Source organism: Pholis gunnellus (genome assembly GCF_910591455.1).
Source record: "Pholis gunnellus genome assembly, chromosome: 8".
NCBI classification, from domain to species: domain Eukaryota; kingdom Metazoa; phylum Chordata; class Actinopteri; order Perciformes; family Pholidae; genus Pholis; species Pholis gunnellus.
The window spans coordinates 14673309-14690421 of NC_136534.1; the positions used below are offsets into that span (position 1 = coordinate 14673309).

Below are 17113 nucleotides of genomic sequence, written 5' to 3' on the forward strand. Positions count from 1 at the left end.
CTGGTTTAATATAACAAGTGCAATACATGCAACACTGTGGTTCCCTCAAGTTACAGCTAATTTCTATTTAACTCTCCCCAAAAAGAACATAAGCAGCAGACATGAAGTATAAGATATTTGCCAAACTTGAAAAATTCTCAAAATATTTAGATGCCTGTAGAGAGCACTGTTACTCCATCAGTGAATGACACACATGATATATTGTGTTCAACATGTACTACTCCACATGCAGGGTAGTACTGCTGGATGTTTGTCAAGCCAAATGAGCCAGAGTGAGACAATGGGTCGACATGTCAATAACATGTTTTAATGTAACACTGACAACATTACAGACCAAAGTAGTTTCATTACACAATGTTGTTTATTGCATGCAGCACAAGTTCATTTTATGTCAGTTAAAGACATTGCAGCAGCTTTGTGGCAGAGTTATCCTTAATATGACAGCGTCACCACAGTGGCAGCTCATCATACCTACAAGACAAGGAAGTTAAGTATTTAGTATATTTTCATGTTAAGTTCTCTGTTCCTATTCACATTCAAGAGGAAGAAAGTGTATTAAAAGATAAAAATATATTCCAATCCAATCCCAAACCACCAATAACCTTAAAATGTAACACTTTTATGACATCGACATGAAAGTGTGAACATAAACTGAAGCTTCACAGGAATAGATTTATTGCACGGCTGTTGAATTTCACTACACTATACATTGTTCGGAAGTTTGTACTTTTCTGGTATTTCATCTCACATGTTCTATCATGCAATACAATGCATTATCTGACATAGACAACATAAATTAGTAATAAATAAATAAATAAAAGCATTACAGAGTGTATAAAAAGCAGCCTTTTGATATAATTTACCTGAAGTAGTTTGATCCTGGAATACTCTCTGTGCTCTCCCTCATAAACACATCAGAAAATACAGTATCTGGGATGTCTCTTTTCCCATACCTATGCATAAAAAAGAGCCAAGCAACATATCAATACTTCTTTACACATGCTTTCAAAAATGATTGGAACCTACAGTATGTTATAGAAATTTATGAACTAACCTCTGTCTTGTAATGAGATTTATGTAGTGTCTTAGTGCAGAATAATATTTGGCGAGCTCTTCAGGTGGTGCGCCTTCCCGGGGACCGACAGGCTTGGCTGGATATGCGCTTATGCCAGAGTCAATACAAGCCAAGAGGCAGAGAGCCAGAATACTCCGCGACATCACAGCACTGAAGCGAATCCTGTATCACAGTCAAAATGCATAATAGAAAGAAATATTAATCAACAATGTCACAATGTAAAAATCTGAAGTAGAAGCTCCATATTGGATTGATACTCCACCATGAAAGCTGCCAGATCCAATCGTACTGACTGACATTCAATCAAAAAGTGTCTTTCAATTAAAATGTGTAAAATAAAAAAAAATGCTTACATTATAATGTAATCCTTGAAAATTCTGCTGTAGTTGATTTTCTCGCTGTTTCGAAGCTCCTCTTTCAGATTCTCAACATTGCCTGTGTTTTATACTGTGTGTGTCGGATAAGGAGGGAGGGTCATGTCATTCACTTTTAGCGTACTCCTGAGAAAAATCTACTCTCTCATTAGTTTACTGCCTGAGAGTCACGGCAGTTAACAAATGTCAGTTACATTATTGACATGTAAGATGTCACAGAATACGATTAATCAAAATGTTAATTATTTGACTTGAAGGTGTACATGATCTTTTTGCATTACAAATTTACTGCAGAAGTCAACATGTGCTTGGAGAATGTAATTATTCCTAAATTACCACAAATTAAACAATGAGTTTAACTGTGCATAAACTCTCAGAGGCCCACATAATTGATTCATATCAATTTAAAATGTATGTTATTATATGTTATTTTATCCGTAATCATTTTTGTCTCTACATTAATGACATTAGGAAGCCGTTACATGTTTGAAGGGTAGAAAAGAGTATCCTTTATTAAAGAGCCAATTTCACTTCTGTTCAAAAATATCTCTTTAAGTTGCAGCACAAGCAGAGACAGACCTCGATTAATTTAAAAAGTCCACTTAAGAGTCACAGTCAGCATGACAAGTCTCAATAAAACTGATGATGTGTAACTTCAAATGGCCGATGATGGTCTGTTGTTTTCACATGAAGTTGAAATATGTTTGGAAAGATAATGTTTCAGCTTCTAGAGAATTGCAGAGGGGTCTGCATTAGGAAATAAAAACATTAATGTATGGATAAAAAATCTCAAATATATCATCCTGTTAGGAAACGGATTAAAGAAATTGCAGATGTAGTTCTTGTTATCTTATTGGCAATTGATACGTCTCAAACTCATTAATGAATCTCATGAATATAAACCTATTAATCTAGCATTCTCATGGCATTGCATCTCATGTATGTAATCTACCTGAATGCAAAACAGTGGCATAACTCCACTTGAAACACTACTGACTGACACATAGTTGTATGAAGACAATAACTGAACCATTTTGGCCAAAACAGGAAGCATAGTTCCAAATTGCATCAAATCATACAAGAAATGGCAGTAAATCGCTCAAACCCATAGATTTCCAATTCCAGGTTGAGGGAGGGCACAAAAAGCTTTCAGTCCCTAAATGGTAAGATTACTTTGATGGTAACTATTTTCTTTGAAGAGCACTCTTGTTAAATTTGACAGTAGATTGGTGCTGTCGTTTCCTATGACAGTCATATGAACTCTATTCCAGAGCGGCAGCACAGTCTTTGCAGGAAAACTACATACAAACTAAAATATAACTTATATACAGTATATATATATATATATATATTTAAACAAATCTAGTAAAACAGCTTTGGTCTATGGACACTCTCCTGTTAAGTACAGAATAGCAGATGAAACAATAACTGTAAAACCAACCAATAGGACTAAAGAAAACTATAAAAACCTGAAAGATTGCCATGACACTGGTATTGGCACCCTTCAAATTTGTGAAAAAAATGACATACATTTGATTCACTTGTATTAAATTGTCTGTGCCCACATGACTTTAACTAAAGGGCCATCTCCAAAGACCTTGACCTTGAATAGTTTCAACAGTTCGCAACATTATTATTACCTTTGCTAAGATGCAACTGTCAAGACCCTCCCTGGACTCGAGGGTAAGAGGAATAACGATGAGACGGTTGGTGTAAACTGTGGTAAAAACACCACGTAAAACATCCAAACAGCTGAAGGTTGACCAGGAATAATCTGGAGTCATAGTTTCAACACGGACCATACGCTGCACACTAAACCAAGAAGGGCTTTAAGGGCCAAGCAAGACGCCACTGATGAAAAAAAGACTATAAAAGACGAAACCAAAATAGAGCTTTTTGGCAATGCACGCCAAAGATTTGTTTATTGAGACCAAATTAAGCTTTTAAGGAAAAGAAGAGCCTAACAACAGTTAAGCATGGTGGAGGATCCATAGTGTTGTGGGGCTGCTTTGCTGCCTCTGGTACTGGAGACCTTCATCGTATTATTATTTTAATACAATCATTTAAACAAAAATCAAAGTATCCCTCCAAAGCTGTTGACATCAATTCAAATCTGTCAACACAAATACTTCTGCAGAGCCAAGTAATAAAACATTGTCAAGACTGAAGGATGTGTCCTGGTGGTAATTATTCCTCCCTTTCCTCCAGTGACTCCTTCGATCACGAGCAGCTTAAGGAGTAGAGAAATGAATTACAACAATATGCAACACTACGTTTTCTGATACATTTTCTTAAACTCACTGGTGTTTTCATTGATAAAGAATCATTCACCTCATTTATTTCTGAAATAATGGATGTGCTGTATGGAGAAAGGTCAATAATACATTCCTGATTTAAATACTTAGTCACATCAGCTTGCCTGCTACCTCGCTGACAAATGAGGGCCAGGTGGATAAAGCCCTCAGAGCCCTTTAAGTGCCATGTCTAATATGGTTGATGTGCTCTCTAATACACCAGTCTATTCTCCTCATAAACACCTTCCACTGAGAAATACTGCAGCCAAGTGCCAACCCACCTGCAGGACACAGACTCATATGAAAGAACTTAAAAAATTAACTTGTTTTTATACAGCAGATGCAGTATAACTGAATATAACTGAATATAACAGGGTAGGTGGGCATATAGCAGAGGGTTGAAGCTGAAATGTAAATGTATTCCCAGGGAATTGCATACCAGGGAAGAATAAATAGTTTCCGATTAATTTTCTATTTTGTGTAACATATGGTTGACATACACACTGATGGAATTATACCTGCAAATAAAGCTTTACAGCAATAAATATACAATGCAAGATAGATACTCAACTACTGTTGTTTTCTATAACTAATCTCCCTCAATCTCCTCCATTATAGAGTATATTAACACACTGTTTATCACTAATGGCTACACAACAGTGGGTAGGATGGCTGGGTGTCTAATGATAACATTAGCCACAGTAGCCACTTTTGAGACAAAAACACAGAACTAATCTTTTACTTTCACTTGTTTCAATTTTCCCTCTGTGTCATTTTGCTAATCCACGAGAAAGCAGAGGTTTAATAGTTTGTGAAACAAACAGGTCACCAAATGAATGTCATTAAACAATTGCATTGATTGGTTTTGTACAATCTCACACATGCCACCATTACCAATTTGAAATAGTTAGACAGTCTGACTTTAGACCATAAATATTTCATATTTTAAAGATTAGTTATGTCCGCATTGTTGTATTTTAGTTTTTTTTTTTGATGGGGGGTAAAGCTGTAATGTCTGTTATTTAAGAATCACTTTTATTGTGAGTCATTCTTTAGACCATGTAAGTAACACAACCACCAGGAAGAAGACCAAGTCCCATCAGGCTCTGTGTAGGCATCTCCCGCTTCATTACGTTTTTACATTTAGCTAATGTTCTTACTCGGCGTGACTTAAAACAAGTCAATGAACCGGAATGGTCACTTGCTAGGAAGTGAAAAGGTATAATGGTGGTTGGTGTGTGTGGATGCTTGTACGTGTGTGTGTGTGTGTCTGATTCTCCACAAAAACGCTCATCTGCTCACTAAAAAAAAAACACACATTTTAATTTTCAAATGCTAATTCATCAGTGTATTATAGAAAGACAGTGATGGAAAAATCCAGTTTTATAATTGAATCAAAACATGCAGTACATTTTTTTTAGAACAGCATAGCATGTATGATGACTGCAGAAGCTTTTTGTGTTGTACAAGTGCTGACCGACCTGCCTGTAATACCAATTCACAATATTTTCTTCATGGGCATGCTTTATCTCCACTGCAACGACAGCGATGAGTACTTAATAAACATTTCAAATTCACTATTGCAGTTTCAGTAAATGTTTCTGAGAAAAAGCCCTGTCACAAGAAGAACATATTTAGAGGATGTTCTAGACAGTTTCAAATCATTTATTTTTTAACCACAACAATATGTTAAACTTAAAACATACATTTTCTCCAGCATCCTCAAAGATCAGTCAAACATATACACTGTTATTATACAAATACCACCTGATGGTTAAATAATGTGAAAAGAAAGGTGTATATGATTAATCAATATGATGGGGGCAGTGATTCGATTGCTGTTTAATCTCTTTCAATTTCAAACAAAAAAAATTTGCTTTTTTATAATTTAAGTGACAAAAAAAAGGATGCATACAAAGTCACAAAGAAGTAGTTAATTCTGTGCACACAGCTCAGATGATTTGTCACTTTGTGACTTCAAGATCATATATGTAGTCTTCTGGTAGCGTCTCAGTGGGCATGTTCTTTAGCTGCTCATCATACGTGCGGAGAGTCCAGAGTTTCTCCAGTTCATACACTTCTCTGGTCTCTGGTAGCATGAAGTGAACAACCATATTCCCTGAGACAGAGAGAGGAGCAGGACAGTGAACACCACTGGGAACTCTAGCGACAAACATCAGTTTGTATAAACAACAGTCTAATTTTGACATTAGGAGATAAGATCTATCTGTTTTACATACCAAAGTCAATACACATCCAGTCCTCTGCATCTTTCCCTTCAATCTTGATATTCGGAGCGCCATTTTTCTTCAGAAACTTGTACTAGAGGAAAATCATCCATTGTGTGAGTTTAAAAACAAACGCAGGTTGCACATATTACCTTTGACAATGAGAAGACAAATGTCAGTTACCACTTTGATGGCATAAAGTGCCATTGCGCGGAGGTGTCTCGTTGATACACCGCCGACAACGATGAAGTACTCTGCATATTTGATCTGCTCTGGTACTTTAATCACACAGATGTCCACCGCATTTTCCTGACGCAGTAGAGACACCAACACGTCAAGAGTGAAAGTCTCAGGGGCTCCTAGAGAAAACAGGCGTGAAACATTTAGTCTGACAATCAAAGTGATGTGAATGTTACCATGTATCCATTTTTACTCAATGCATGGTATATTTGTGCTGAAACAGAGAAATATATTTGAAGACATCACCTCAGGCTGTGATGGGACTTTGAAATATTTGAGGACATATTATTGGTAAAATTATGAAACATTACTCTGGAAAATAAGCTGCAGATTAATCAATAATTAAAATAACTGTTAGTTGCACCCCTAATTGTAATGATATTCAGATTTAAGGTTGCTGCAAACTATGAAGTCGTCATTAATCAAATAATGAAATTGTCCCAACAGCACAAAATACAAAGATAATCAGTTTACTATCATATATGGTTAAATGCCTTTTAATTTTTTTCTGTCAATAAACTAATCCATTAAGTTAATTGCTAAATGTATCAACTCGTATTCAATGTTTTTTAATGCAAGACAAGGAAGAGGAACACATCTGCACATTTAACAAGCTGTAACCATTTCATCTTTGACACTTTCCTTTGAAATAACTTAAAAGCTTAGTCAGCCAAACAAATGAATAGATGCCGAGTAACCGGTTTTATCGATCAGTTCATCCACCAGTCCACTAACCATTTGAGTTACTTACTGTTGTCACTGTCCATCTCTTCCTCCTGAAGCATGCCAGTGCTCCTCTCTGCATCACTGTTGTCACCACGCGTCTCTGAATACAGTCTTTGTGTTTCTATGTGATGGGTGGATGACGTCACATGATAACTGTGCCGACATGAGGATAAACTTGCCGTAAAACTTTGAGGCAAACACAGATTGAGACAACGAGCTTTGGGAAGAGAACAGACGCTTCTAAAAACAAATGTTTTCTGCATTAAAACGCTACTTCTAAACACCGATGATACCAGTTTCTTAGAGCGATTGAGAATATTCATCATTTTAACTGATACAATATCACAATATCACTGCATCGATGCTCTATGACTTCCTGAACCGTCTCTGATCACAAGCACTGCCGTGCACACGAGCATATCAGAAGCTACAAACAGGAAGCGGCTCTTGTCCTTGGTTTGTGATTGGTAAGTACAGCTTCTTCGTCGGTCACCCACCTAAAATAAATAGAGAGCACCCTCTATCGGTCACAAAGTGTAGCGACATCACAACATCAGAAGGGCATAGTCAAATAACGCAACTTCTAATTGATGGACAATAAAAAGCAAGAGACACGGTGAACAATTTATTATTTACATTTATTTCTGTAGGAAAGATATTGGAATGAAAAATCCTAAAAATAAGTTCTTATACAAAATCAATACCTCTGCCCTCAACTGGGCATTCAATATAAAATTGTAAACATTAAATAGTTTCAATAAATCCATATTAATTTCACCTGAGGCATAATTAAACTGGTCAGCACATTGTCATATAAACCACAAATTAAAGTCAACAAAACATTGTTGTAATGGTATGGATCATAACAATGTCCATTTTTTGTATATTTTGTTCCCTTTGTTTGTAAGCGATGCTGCCTTCACCGTAGTCGCCATTAATCAGCAGAGTCCATAACAACATTCAGTCTTAAGCCCACAGGAATATGGTCCGTAAGGCCAGCCAGCTGGGTTATGAAGGAAACCTCTTCAACTTCCTGGATGGAGACAAAGAGAGTGCATGTTGTTTATGATGCGTTATGCTGTTTACTAGGGGATAACCTGCTGTTATAGAAGACCTTTTCTGCAAGCTCTAACTTGTCAGTAGTTTTGCCATACGCACATTTTTCATGAATTATTTGTGGCATCTCAAAGTAACTTGAACTTCAAGAAGACAGAAGCAATGGAGGAAAGGGAGAAGACTGGGTAGAGGAAAGAGTAAAAACACACAAGGACACATACTGTTCGGCAGTGCTTTGAGATGGAGTTTTCGCGGTACAAGATGTAGTCGATCCGACGTCCAATCCACGGCTGGCCAGTCTCAGGGTAATCCAAGGGGCAGTCTTCTGCAGGAACAGGAGGGGAGACATACTGCTTTCTCAGATCCTCTCTCTCCAAAGTTCTACACAGATACACAGAGAATACGGAGATCAGCTTCAGTGAATAAACAGTGAGTGAGGAGTTCTGGTCATGTCATGGTAGTTGTGCTGTGCAGAGGTTTGAGAAAATGGAAAGGAGTGTACCTTTGTAGATTTTCTGGGGTGTTTATGTCATCTTCATACAACGTGGGCTGCTCCAGCAGAGTACCTTTAGATGCAAACCAATGAAATACCAAATGATTTGTCAGTATTTGTCTTGTATGCATGTAGTATTTGCTGTAGTCTAATGGTTTAAAATGGTACGCACCAATGACCCAGGGCTTCTCTTTTCCAGGCCCTGCCCTGCAAGGATCTCTATATTCCTCAAACAGACAGTGATTCTGTTCCAGGGTGTCATCTAGACAAACAGACAAACATGTATAAATACAACAAAATGTTTTGGTTATCAGTAAAAAAATAAAGAAAATTTGTCAGAGACACACCAGGTGAGCAGTTGTCAAAGTTGAAATCTCCACAGAGCACATCAAAAGCAACGTCCTCGTCGGGCAGTTTGTTGGCAGCTTGAAAATCACCAATCCACTTGGTAACCATGTTTAACTGCTCACAGCGTATTTCCCCTTCCCCTGATTAAAGCAAACACACACCAGCCATCACAGACCATCCAATCTACAAAACACCAAACTTTGAGTCTAAATCTGAAAATTAAACTTGCCCTCTGGTGCGTGAAGATGTGTGCAGTTAAAATAGCCAACCACTTTCTTCTGTTTCTGATTCTGCCCGATTAGTACCTACAAATAAAAAACAAAACAAGCATTACATCTATTTCTACTGTGTTCATACTGTGACAAAAGCATAAGTGATTAATATGGATTCTGCAACTAAAAAAAAAAAAAAAATGACAACTGCATTAACTGATAGAGGCTTGATACATGATATTAAGCAAGGCACCTTAGCAGAAAGGAGGCCCTTGGCAGCTAGTGCGTCTTCCCCACGGCTGTTGGGAAAGCAGTGGTACTGGGCCTCAAGCACGAGGAACCGGCTGGCTAAGAACAGGCCACTGTTGAAGAACTTGAAAGAGGAACACCTACATGGTGGCTGGCAGGCATACACGCCAACGTCATACAGTATGTGTCCAAACACGGGTTTCAATGCCTGGGTGAGCTTCTGGGCCGCCCTCTTATCAAACACCTCTTCTAGACACAGTATGTCCACATTGGCTGGAAACAATGGCGACACTTCCCAGGGCACATCGTCCTGTTGGCGGAGACCCTGCGAGAGCAAAGCTCGGGGAGCACTCCGGTGACCTGCTCGGCCCTGCTGGTTGGAGTTGCGATTGGTATATAAAAGGGGAGATGGTGAGTCAGTCGAGGGCTCTTCTGTGTCATCACAGGGCACACAGACGACGTGACTATTGGACTTTGGGATTGAAACATGCACTTCAGCTGAATCGGAATGATGGCTCGCCGGGGGCTGTGCATGTTTATCAGTAGCCCCATATGAAGATGAGTTAACGGTGGGAAGTATGCTGTTGGAGGGGCTGAGAGTCCCACAGCTGCTGGGGGAGTCAACAAAGATGCGGATATGGGGTCGACACACACCCTGCACAATGTGCTGACCAATGACAGCAGCCCTGTGCTGGGTGTGCCCCAGGTTGTTGAAACGAGCCAGGCTGTCAGGCAACAGACAGAGGTTGGCTGTGGCAAATCCAAATGATGCCTTTCCTACCAGCTCAAAGCCCCTGTGTGTCTCCTTCTCTGGTGAGGATGGCGTCTCTCTATGGTAGTAAAAGGGCCTGCGGCAAGCCTGGAGAGGTGCCCAGAGCATAAATCCCAGGAAGCCCAAAGGGGCTGTTGCCAGAAAAAGAATGAAGAAGATAATGAAGCCGAAGAAGACCTTGAGGGGGTGGAGGTAGCATCCCTGCTCGAGTCGCTGGTTTCGCTCCGGGGTGATGGACTTGCACAAAGCAACGAGGCGATCAAGAAACCAGAAGCAAGGCAGGATGAATGCCCATCCCACAGCATGGATGCCTGCAACAAACCCATTAGGAAATGGAGATACCTGCAGGGCCATGCCTTTGCTCCTTTTCTAAGCAACAATCAGGATGAGCAACATCGGGACTTGCGTTCTAGCCTCATTCCCGTTTTAGCATCATTCCAGTGCCAAGTCTCTCTCATGGGCTCCAGTGGACACTAGTAGACAGGGGAAAGAATTTACAATGTTATGACATGGCTCTATTCTTACAACCCATATGAACATTTACATTGTGGGTACTCAGGAATAAATGCCTTCTCACATTGACTTCATGTCCGTACATGCAGTCGTAGGGAATCAATGGACAGCTGCACTGACATGCAATACAGTCAGATGCAGTCAGACCAGCTTACTGCACACTTGTGCAATGCATCTTTTAGGGAGGCAAAGAGAAAAACACAGTGCAAAACAGCACACAATAAAGGTGTCACCATCTGTGGTGTTGCTAACCACGGGCATTATGAGCATGTCTGAACACCACACCTTGTGAGTATTTACAGATGAATTACAGTCTGATGTCATCGGGTGTGTCAGCATTAAAACCATAAAAACATCGACATTTTAATTTGGGAAATAATATCAAATCAAATATATTAACGTGTGATATAATGACATGATTTCAAGAAGTCTGGACACTATTCCATTTACAGTGAAAATCAGACCATAATGTCAAACGTTGTTTTAGTGTGGATTTGCCCTTTAACGTTCACTACCAATGCAGACTTTGGGCTCTGATTATACACACAAAGTCCCCATTCAATGCAGGCTCCCATCAATTGTAGTGATGCATTCAAGTGATAGTCAAGTGATGCCTCGTCAGTTGACACCATCGACTGTATAGACTCATACAGGTAGGTGGGTCTCAGCTATGGTACTCGGATCGCCTGTGTATAGGTAAGCTATGCTAACAGCTTCACTTGGAAAACGGTTCAGAAAGACTTTCCTATCTGCATAAACGTTTGTGTGTATACCCGTACAACGTTGCCGTATCATTATAGCACATGGCTAGGACACCTTACATTTAATACATGCTTAATATAACGTTAGTCTACGATATGTAAGTCTCACAAATGAAAGATGTAACCTGTCCCGTTGCGTAACTTAAGCTAGCTTAAAACAATCGGCTAACAGCCCAGATGGTCTTACCTTAGCACGGAAACTGGGACAGTCCGTCTGATGAACCCGAGCAACACACGTTTTTAATGTATTTTTCTACATTAATTTATTAGGTTGTCACGTGTTTAAATTATCATTTCCCAACGTTAAAACAACATCTTTAGTTAGGTTACATAGTCCCCTTGATAGTAAACCCACTCTGCTCTCTGCGGCTCATCACACAAGCTTTATTAAGCCACGCCCCAATGGTGTTGTCGTGGTGTCGGGCTCGTCCGGCACGTGACCTCACCTGAGGCGACTTGTGACAGGTTAGTAAGCATACTGTCACCTAGCGACAGGAACGTTTTGATTCTAACACTGCCAGATAAGTACGCAGTGACTTCTGGACAGTTTGAATGTGCAGCCACCACGGCTGCAAGCATTTCTTGGCAATAACCCACAGGGACTTTGTGAATGAAGTATTCTGTGAAGCAAGCTATTAGTGTTGTACCATGTACAAGTAGCCTTCCGAGGATTATTTCACCTGCTGGAACAAGTAAATAGGAAGGCCCATAGCGAACTCCTGATGAAAGCGTTTAGTCCCTCAAGTGATATAACTCTATACTTGTTTTAGCCTCGTTAAATAAATACATCATAAGAGAAAATATCCTGAGTATTTGATTACCTGATTTTACTTGAATTGTCTCTTTTTTATCATATATTACTGTGAATAATGTATTTCATTCTGATCTAGTGAATGTTAATTTTCAGTTCCACATTTGATTAGACTTGATTTTAATTTGCTGCTTTGTTCAAAGCACTTTGTAACTTAAAATTATTATGAAATGATTACTGATATGTAAAGATACATGTTACGACCGGCTCGGAAGTCGCAACATAAGGAGGGAGACAACACCAAGTTAGATCCAAAAACCAAGGGTGACAGTTTATTACAGGACACGAAACAAACGTAAAGTGCAAATCCAACTGAAGACCAGGGTCTGGTGCCAGGAAGGTGAGAGAGCGAGGGCGGAGCAAGGAGGCGCTTATATAGGTCAAACCACACCTTCATCCAGATGCCCTCAATCACTCATCAGGGAGCTGCACCTAGAACACGAAGCCATAAAATACACACATTTGCACACACAAGCACAAACATTCACAGCAGGACATAGAATTATAGTAACATACATGACAAAGTGACTGGTAATCAGAATGTACAATAAGGCAATGCCTATATTAACAATTAAACAGACATTTTACAGATCCTTAATGTGAGAGTGGACGATTTGAATTCCTCGGCCCAATAAGGTTAACAGTTGTGTTTTTCAGTTTAATATTCTAATAATCTTGCTGCTCTGACAACGTTGAGCTGCACCCTAGCTGCCATCTAGTGGCAAAGACAAACACATTAAATACCTGTTACTTCCTCCAGAGTGTCAGGGATGGCGCTCAGCATCCTGTCCATCAGGTCTCCGATTTCCATTCTTATAATTACCATCTTCTCAAGCCGATCCTTTATTTGGCTGAGTACTTCATTTATCTTCAACTCCAGCTCCAAGGCATCAACAATTTGCACAACGTCCATTTTAAGGCTCCCAGTTTCACAGCTAAGACACTAAACTCCCAAAACTTTCTGGTGGCTGACAAGAATCGTATTTCAAATGACAACGATCAGAGTTCTCTGAGGATTTGTTTTTGATTTTTTCATTCCACAAACAACAGAGATCAGGTTTAAAAAATAACTTTATACATAGCATTAAGTGTTATTTCATGTTGGACACATAGTAGTTTGACAAAGAACCCAGGGTCTGCTTACTAGCTTTGTTTTGGGCTTTCAACGACATCAATCTCTTCAACAACTGATGTTGTTTGCTCAGTTACCATAGTGATGGATCTGTTTTTTTTTAATATACCATGTCCCCCTTCTTGCTGCCCTACAGGTTAAACAGGAAAGTTTAATCTTGATCCTGGAAATAGTGGTTTTATAAAATGATCCCAACTCAAGTTCCACTTACTACTTTCTTCCAGAGTTCTATTAACCACATAATACGTTCTTCATGCACTAAAGTAGCCAACCTGGCCGTGAAGTGCAATGGACGACATTGCAACGTCTGTGTCTGACAATGAAGAATGTGTGACACCGTTGAAAGCTCTGGGAACATTTTGTGTTAAATCTTTTTGCTGTTTAAGGATTAAAATAAAGTTTTGTACAACACGTCAAATACCTGATAAAACTTTAATAAACCCCCAAACTACAATGTAGACAGTCTATATATATATATTATTTAAAAAAAAAACACACACATTTACACTGGGTGAAGCCAAATATTCTCAAACTATGTGATCAGTGCACACTACAAGACAAAATGAAAATAAATGGTAACTCACTTCTAGACTTTAACTCAAAGCAATTTTCTGTCAGAATTTCTCTCTGCCTGTCCTACTGCTTAGCCCCCCCTTGCTCTCCCAATGATGGCGAGAAGGTAGAGAAAGATGTTGATGATGTCTGTGTACAGGTTGAGAGCCGCAAAGACATATTCTTCTGGACTCAGGGACAGTTCCTTGTTGCCAAGCAGCATTTGTGTGTCCACCGCCAGGAACTGCAACAGAAGACATTCACAATGGGTCAAATATTTGTCTTTGGCTAAAAACACTTTTCTTCGATAGAAAGTAGTGTTGAAAGCATGTTTTGTTAAATTTCCAGATTAATGGGACACAGTTTCTTTAAATGTTTCAATGTTGTGAGCTGTGCTGTGGTCCAAATGGCAAACTAAAATACTTACACAGGTGAAGAGCAAAGCTCCCAGTCCAGCATACACAATGTGCAGAATCTTGTTACGGATGAAGATGCAGAGGATGCCGAAAACGATCAGGACAATCAAACAGACGAAAAGCACACCGTAACAGGAAGTGAAGTCGTATTTGGTCTGTTGGAGGAGGCCAAGAAAGACATGAAGCTCACATTAGAGTATGATCAATGTACATTACATGCATACAAAGAGGCCAGGACTGACTGATACAAACCTGCAGAGAGAAGATGACCACGGTGAAGCACACGACTGCTGTGATACCCACTGCCATGACCACTGTGTCCGTGTCATGGAAGCTGGCGATCATTCCCACCATGTAGGACATGCTGAGAGTCAGGACCGACTGAGAACAAGAAACACAAATACATCAGCAATCTTGGACGTTTGAGTGGAGTGCAGTTTCATGGCATAAAATAGGAAATGGCACTTCATTTTGTCGTCATGAAATAGTGATTTGTGAGGCTCAATCTGAATCTAAGAATAGGTCTTATATTGTATTGTAAGCTTTTTAAAACTGTACCACATCAGAACACATTGTTGTTTATCCAAAACAGTTGCATGATTCATAAATCAATAGTCCGGATAAACTAACACAGTACTTCCTGTGTTGTACCGCCTCCCCTCTCCATCTTTTATTTTGAAAAAGAAGAACAAAATCTGAGCAGACTTACTAACGCAACAAGGTTCCATGGATGTCTTCGGCGAATGCTTCCACAGCAGCTGATCACACAAACTGACACAAAGAATATGGCGTATGACACGAAGTAGGTCCAGGTGTTCACCATGACAAAACTCTTGACTTGATCCACGAAGGTGAAAACAGCCACGAAGGCGAACGTCACCATCAGCTGAGCGGTCAACACCAAGAACACCTGGAGGGAAGAGCGGACTATTGGGCAGCATGTCACAGATAATATTTCGAACAAAGAACATGATTCATTTAAAAAAAAGAGGTTATGTTTTAGGTTGTTTTTGTTTGTTAGTCAGCAGGTCAAAAAATGTATTTAAATTAAATTGGGTAGAAAATATATCTCAGAAAAAAAAGTATTTAATTGTATTGATAAGAATAAATAAATAAATAAAATAATATAAAAAAAAAATACAATGCAAATAAAATCCTGCTCAGTGATTTGCAATGCAGCCTGTGATGGCCTCATACTCTGAGCCGCATTCCCACACTGGCTCCTTACCTTTCGAATGAAGGCTCTTCTTATGCTCTTGTTATCTAATCCAAAATCAAAGTCTTGGTTCTCATGAAAGGGTGGTGGGTCCTCCTCGCTATGGTAAATATCATCTGCAACGGTACCAGCCAGACACATCAAATTGATTAGATTACGCTATGAATGTTCATGTTTAATCACAAATATAGATATTTACATATATGTGCAACAATGTTAGACATACTAACCGCTGAAGTTGCCATTGAAGCCCTGGCCTGGTGGAGAATATGGTGAGGAAGAGGGGTTGGCCATTCCGAAAGCTCCAGGAACACCCTTTCCAAAAGCAGTCGGTGGAGGGAAAGGGAGACCACCAGGAGCAGGGAAACCACCAGCAGCAGCAGGTAGACCACCAGGAGCAGAGAAACCACCAGGAGCAGGTTGACCACCAGGAGCAGGGAAACCACCAGGAGCAAGGAAACCACCAGGAGCAGGTTGACCACCAGGAGCAAGGAAACCACCAGGAGCAGGGAAACCACCAGGAGCAGGTTGACCACCAGGAGCAGGGAAACCACCAGGAGCAGGGAAACCACCAGGAGCAGGTTGACCACCAGGAGCAAGGAAACCACCAGGAGCAGGGAAACCACCAGGAGCAGGGAAACCACCAGGAGCCAGGAAACCACTAGGAGCAGGTTGACCACCAGGAGCCAGGAAACCACTAGGAGCAGGGGCTCCAAACATGTTTTGGTCTGGCATATTTGTGTCAAATGTGACAGGAAACGCTGTGTGCCCGGGTGGAGAGGGAAACCCCTCTACGGGAGCGTATGCAGTCTTCTCGGTGGTCATCTCTGGCTTAGATCGGAAGCACAGACCCGCTGCTGTGTTGAATTTTTGTGACAGATGGAAAAGTATAAAATAAAAAATAAGTCAAGGGAAAGGTTATGCAGTTAAAAATAGACAGTACTGTTTAGATGATAACGGACGCTCAGAGTGATGGAGTCCACAGTAACGTCACCGAGGTCACGTGACACTGGTCTCTTCCGGTATATATTATAATTGATAACCATCGACAGCTTAATTCAAACAACAATTTACATGCGTCGAGCAAACGGTCTGCTCCCCCACTAACATCACAGTTAAATTGAGGGTTAAACGAAGGTTTTGACTCCAGGTTTAATAACGACTCAAATATATTCAATTTGCCCGAGTTTCCTCGGAGTTTCTCCCCGTTTCCTAAATGTAACGTTACGTTAGGCCACAATTTTAAGAAGTCGTTTAGCCTACGTTACACACCTTCATTATGGGGTGGGTGAGCACATAGATAACTGATAACTATCACAAAAGACGAGTTCATATGTTTTTTGTTACGTCGTTCAACACAAGATGGCCATGTTTTTTTCACCAAACAATAACGTTAGGCAATACGGACGGTTGGAACACTGAGAGGCAACGAAGACCAACAAAGTTGGGGTAGTTTAAGTCTTTCAAAACTACTCACATTGCTCGCAGTCAACGTTTTAATCCCAGAAGAGCCCCTCTTAAATTATTTGTGGTATTTGTTCCGTAGGTTCTAGCCCACTTGGGTTTCTTATTCTTCACCCTGACTGCCAGTAAACTGCTGTTACCTCTCCGCCCCCACGATGCGGATGTCGCGTTCAGGATATAC

At 40.1% G+C, this 17113-nt stretch overlaps 3 protein-coding genes across 4 annotated transcripts; all 3 read right to left on the bottom strand.

Annotated features, from left to right (window-relative positions):
* Positions 1–5117: 5117 nt before the first annotated feature.
* Positions 5118–7313, bottom strand: malsu1 (mitochondrial assembly of ribosomal large subunit 1). The gene is made up of 4 exons (XM_079165584.1): positions 6963–7313; positions 6155–6330; positions 5984–6065; positions 5118–5862 (listed from the first exon to the last, which is right to left on the bottom strand). The coding sequence occupies exons 1-4, from the start codon at positions 7261–7263 to the stop codon at positions 5708–5710; spliced, it is 714 nt and encodes a 237-aa protein (XP_079021710.1). The 5' UTR covers positions 7264–7313; the 3' UTR covers positions 5118–5707.
* A 243-nt stretch (positions 7314–7556) lies between these two features.
* Positions 7557–11707, bottom strand: smpd5 (sphingomyelin phosphodiesterase 5). Its single transcript, XM_079164363.1, has 8 exons — positions 11529–11707; positions 9300–10540; positions 9064–9139; positions 8834–8974; positions 8659–8748; positions 8496–8559; positions 8215–8374; positions 7557–7970 (listed from the first exon to the last, which is right to left on the bottom strand). The coding sequence occupies exons 2-8, from the start codon at positions 10419–10421 to the stop codon at positions 7872–7874; spliced, it is 1752 nt and encodes a 583-aa protein (XP_079020489.1). The 5' UTR covers positions 10422–10540; positions 11529–11707; the 3' UTR covers positions 7557–7871.
* Positions 11708–13205: 1498 nt separating this feature from the next.
* grinab (glutamate receptor, ionotropic, N-methyl D-aspartate-associated protein 1b (glutamate binding)) lies at positions 13206–17084 on the bottom strand. Of its 2 annotated transcripts, none has more exons than XM_079165276.1 (7): positions 16946–17084; positions 15699–16322; positions 15481–15584; positions 14962–15162; positions 14505–14633; positions 14264–14407; positions 13206–14080 (listed from the first exon to the last, which is right to left on the bottom strand). In XM_079165276.1, exons 2-7 carry the CDS (start codon positions 16291–16293, stop codon positions 13928–13930), a joined length of 1326 nt encoding a protein of 441 aa, XP_079021402.1. In that variant the 5' UTR covers positions 16294–16322; positions 16946–17084; the 3' UTR covers positions 13206–13927. The 2 variants fall into 2 exon arrangements, with proteins under 2 accessions (XP_079021402.1, XP_079021401.1); XM_079165275.1 differs by having other exon boundaries at positions 15699–16325.
* Positions 17085–17113: the final 29 nt, after the last annotated feature.

Bases quoted from the DNA above. Each gene is read 5' to 3' on its own strand.
- malsu1 (XM_079165584.1), bottom strand. From the start codon at position 7,263: ATGATGAATATTCTCAATCGCTCTAAGAAACTGGTATCATCGGTGTTT. The intron at 6,066-6,154 runs GTAACTGACATT...ATTTTCCTCTAG, and splicing joins CACTTTATGCCATCAAAGTG to TACAAGTTTCTGAAGAAAAA. The intron at 5,863-5,983 runs GTATGTAAAACA...TCTCTGTCTCAG, and splicing joins CTGGATGTGTATTGACTTTG to GGAATATGGTTGTTCACTTC.
- smpd5 (XM_079164363.1), bottom strand. From the start codon at position 10,421: ATGGCCCTGCAGGTATCTCCATTTCCTAATGGGTTTGTTGCAGGCATC. The intron at 9,140-9,299 runs GTGCCTTGCTTA...TTTTATTTGTAG, and splicing joins AGGGCCTCCTTTCTGCTAAG to GTACTAATCGGGCAGAATCA. The intron at 7,971-8,214 runs GTATGTGTCCTT...GTCTCCATCCAG, and splicing joins TCTCAAAGCACTGCCGAACA to GAAGTTGAAGAGGTTTCCTT.
- grinab (XM_079165276.1), bottom strand. From the start codon at position 16,293: ATGACCACCGAGAAGACTGCATACGCTCCCGTAGAGGGGTTTCCCTCT. The intron at 15,585-15,698 runs GTTAGTATGTCT...GTACCGTTGCAG, and splicing joins CTTCAATGGCAACTTCAGCG to ATGATATTTACCATAGCGAG. The intron at 14,081-14,263 runs GTAAGTATTTTA...CTTCTGTTGCAG, and splicing joins GAGCTTTGCTCTTCACCTGT to TTCCTGGCGGTGGACACACA.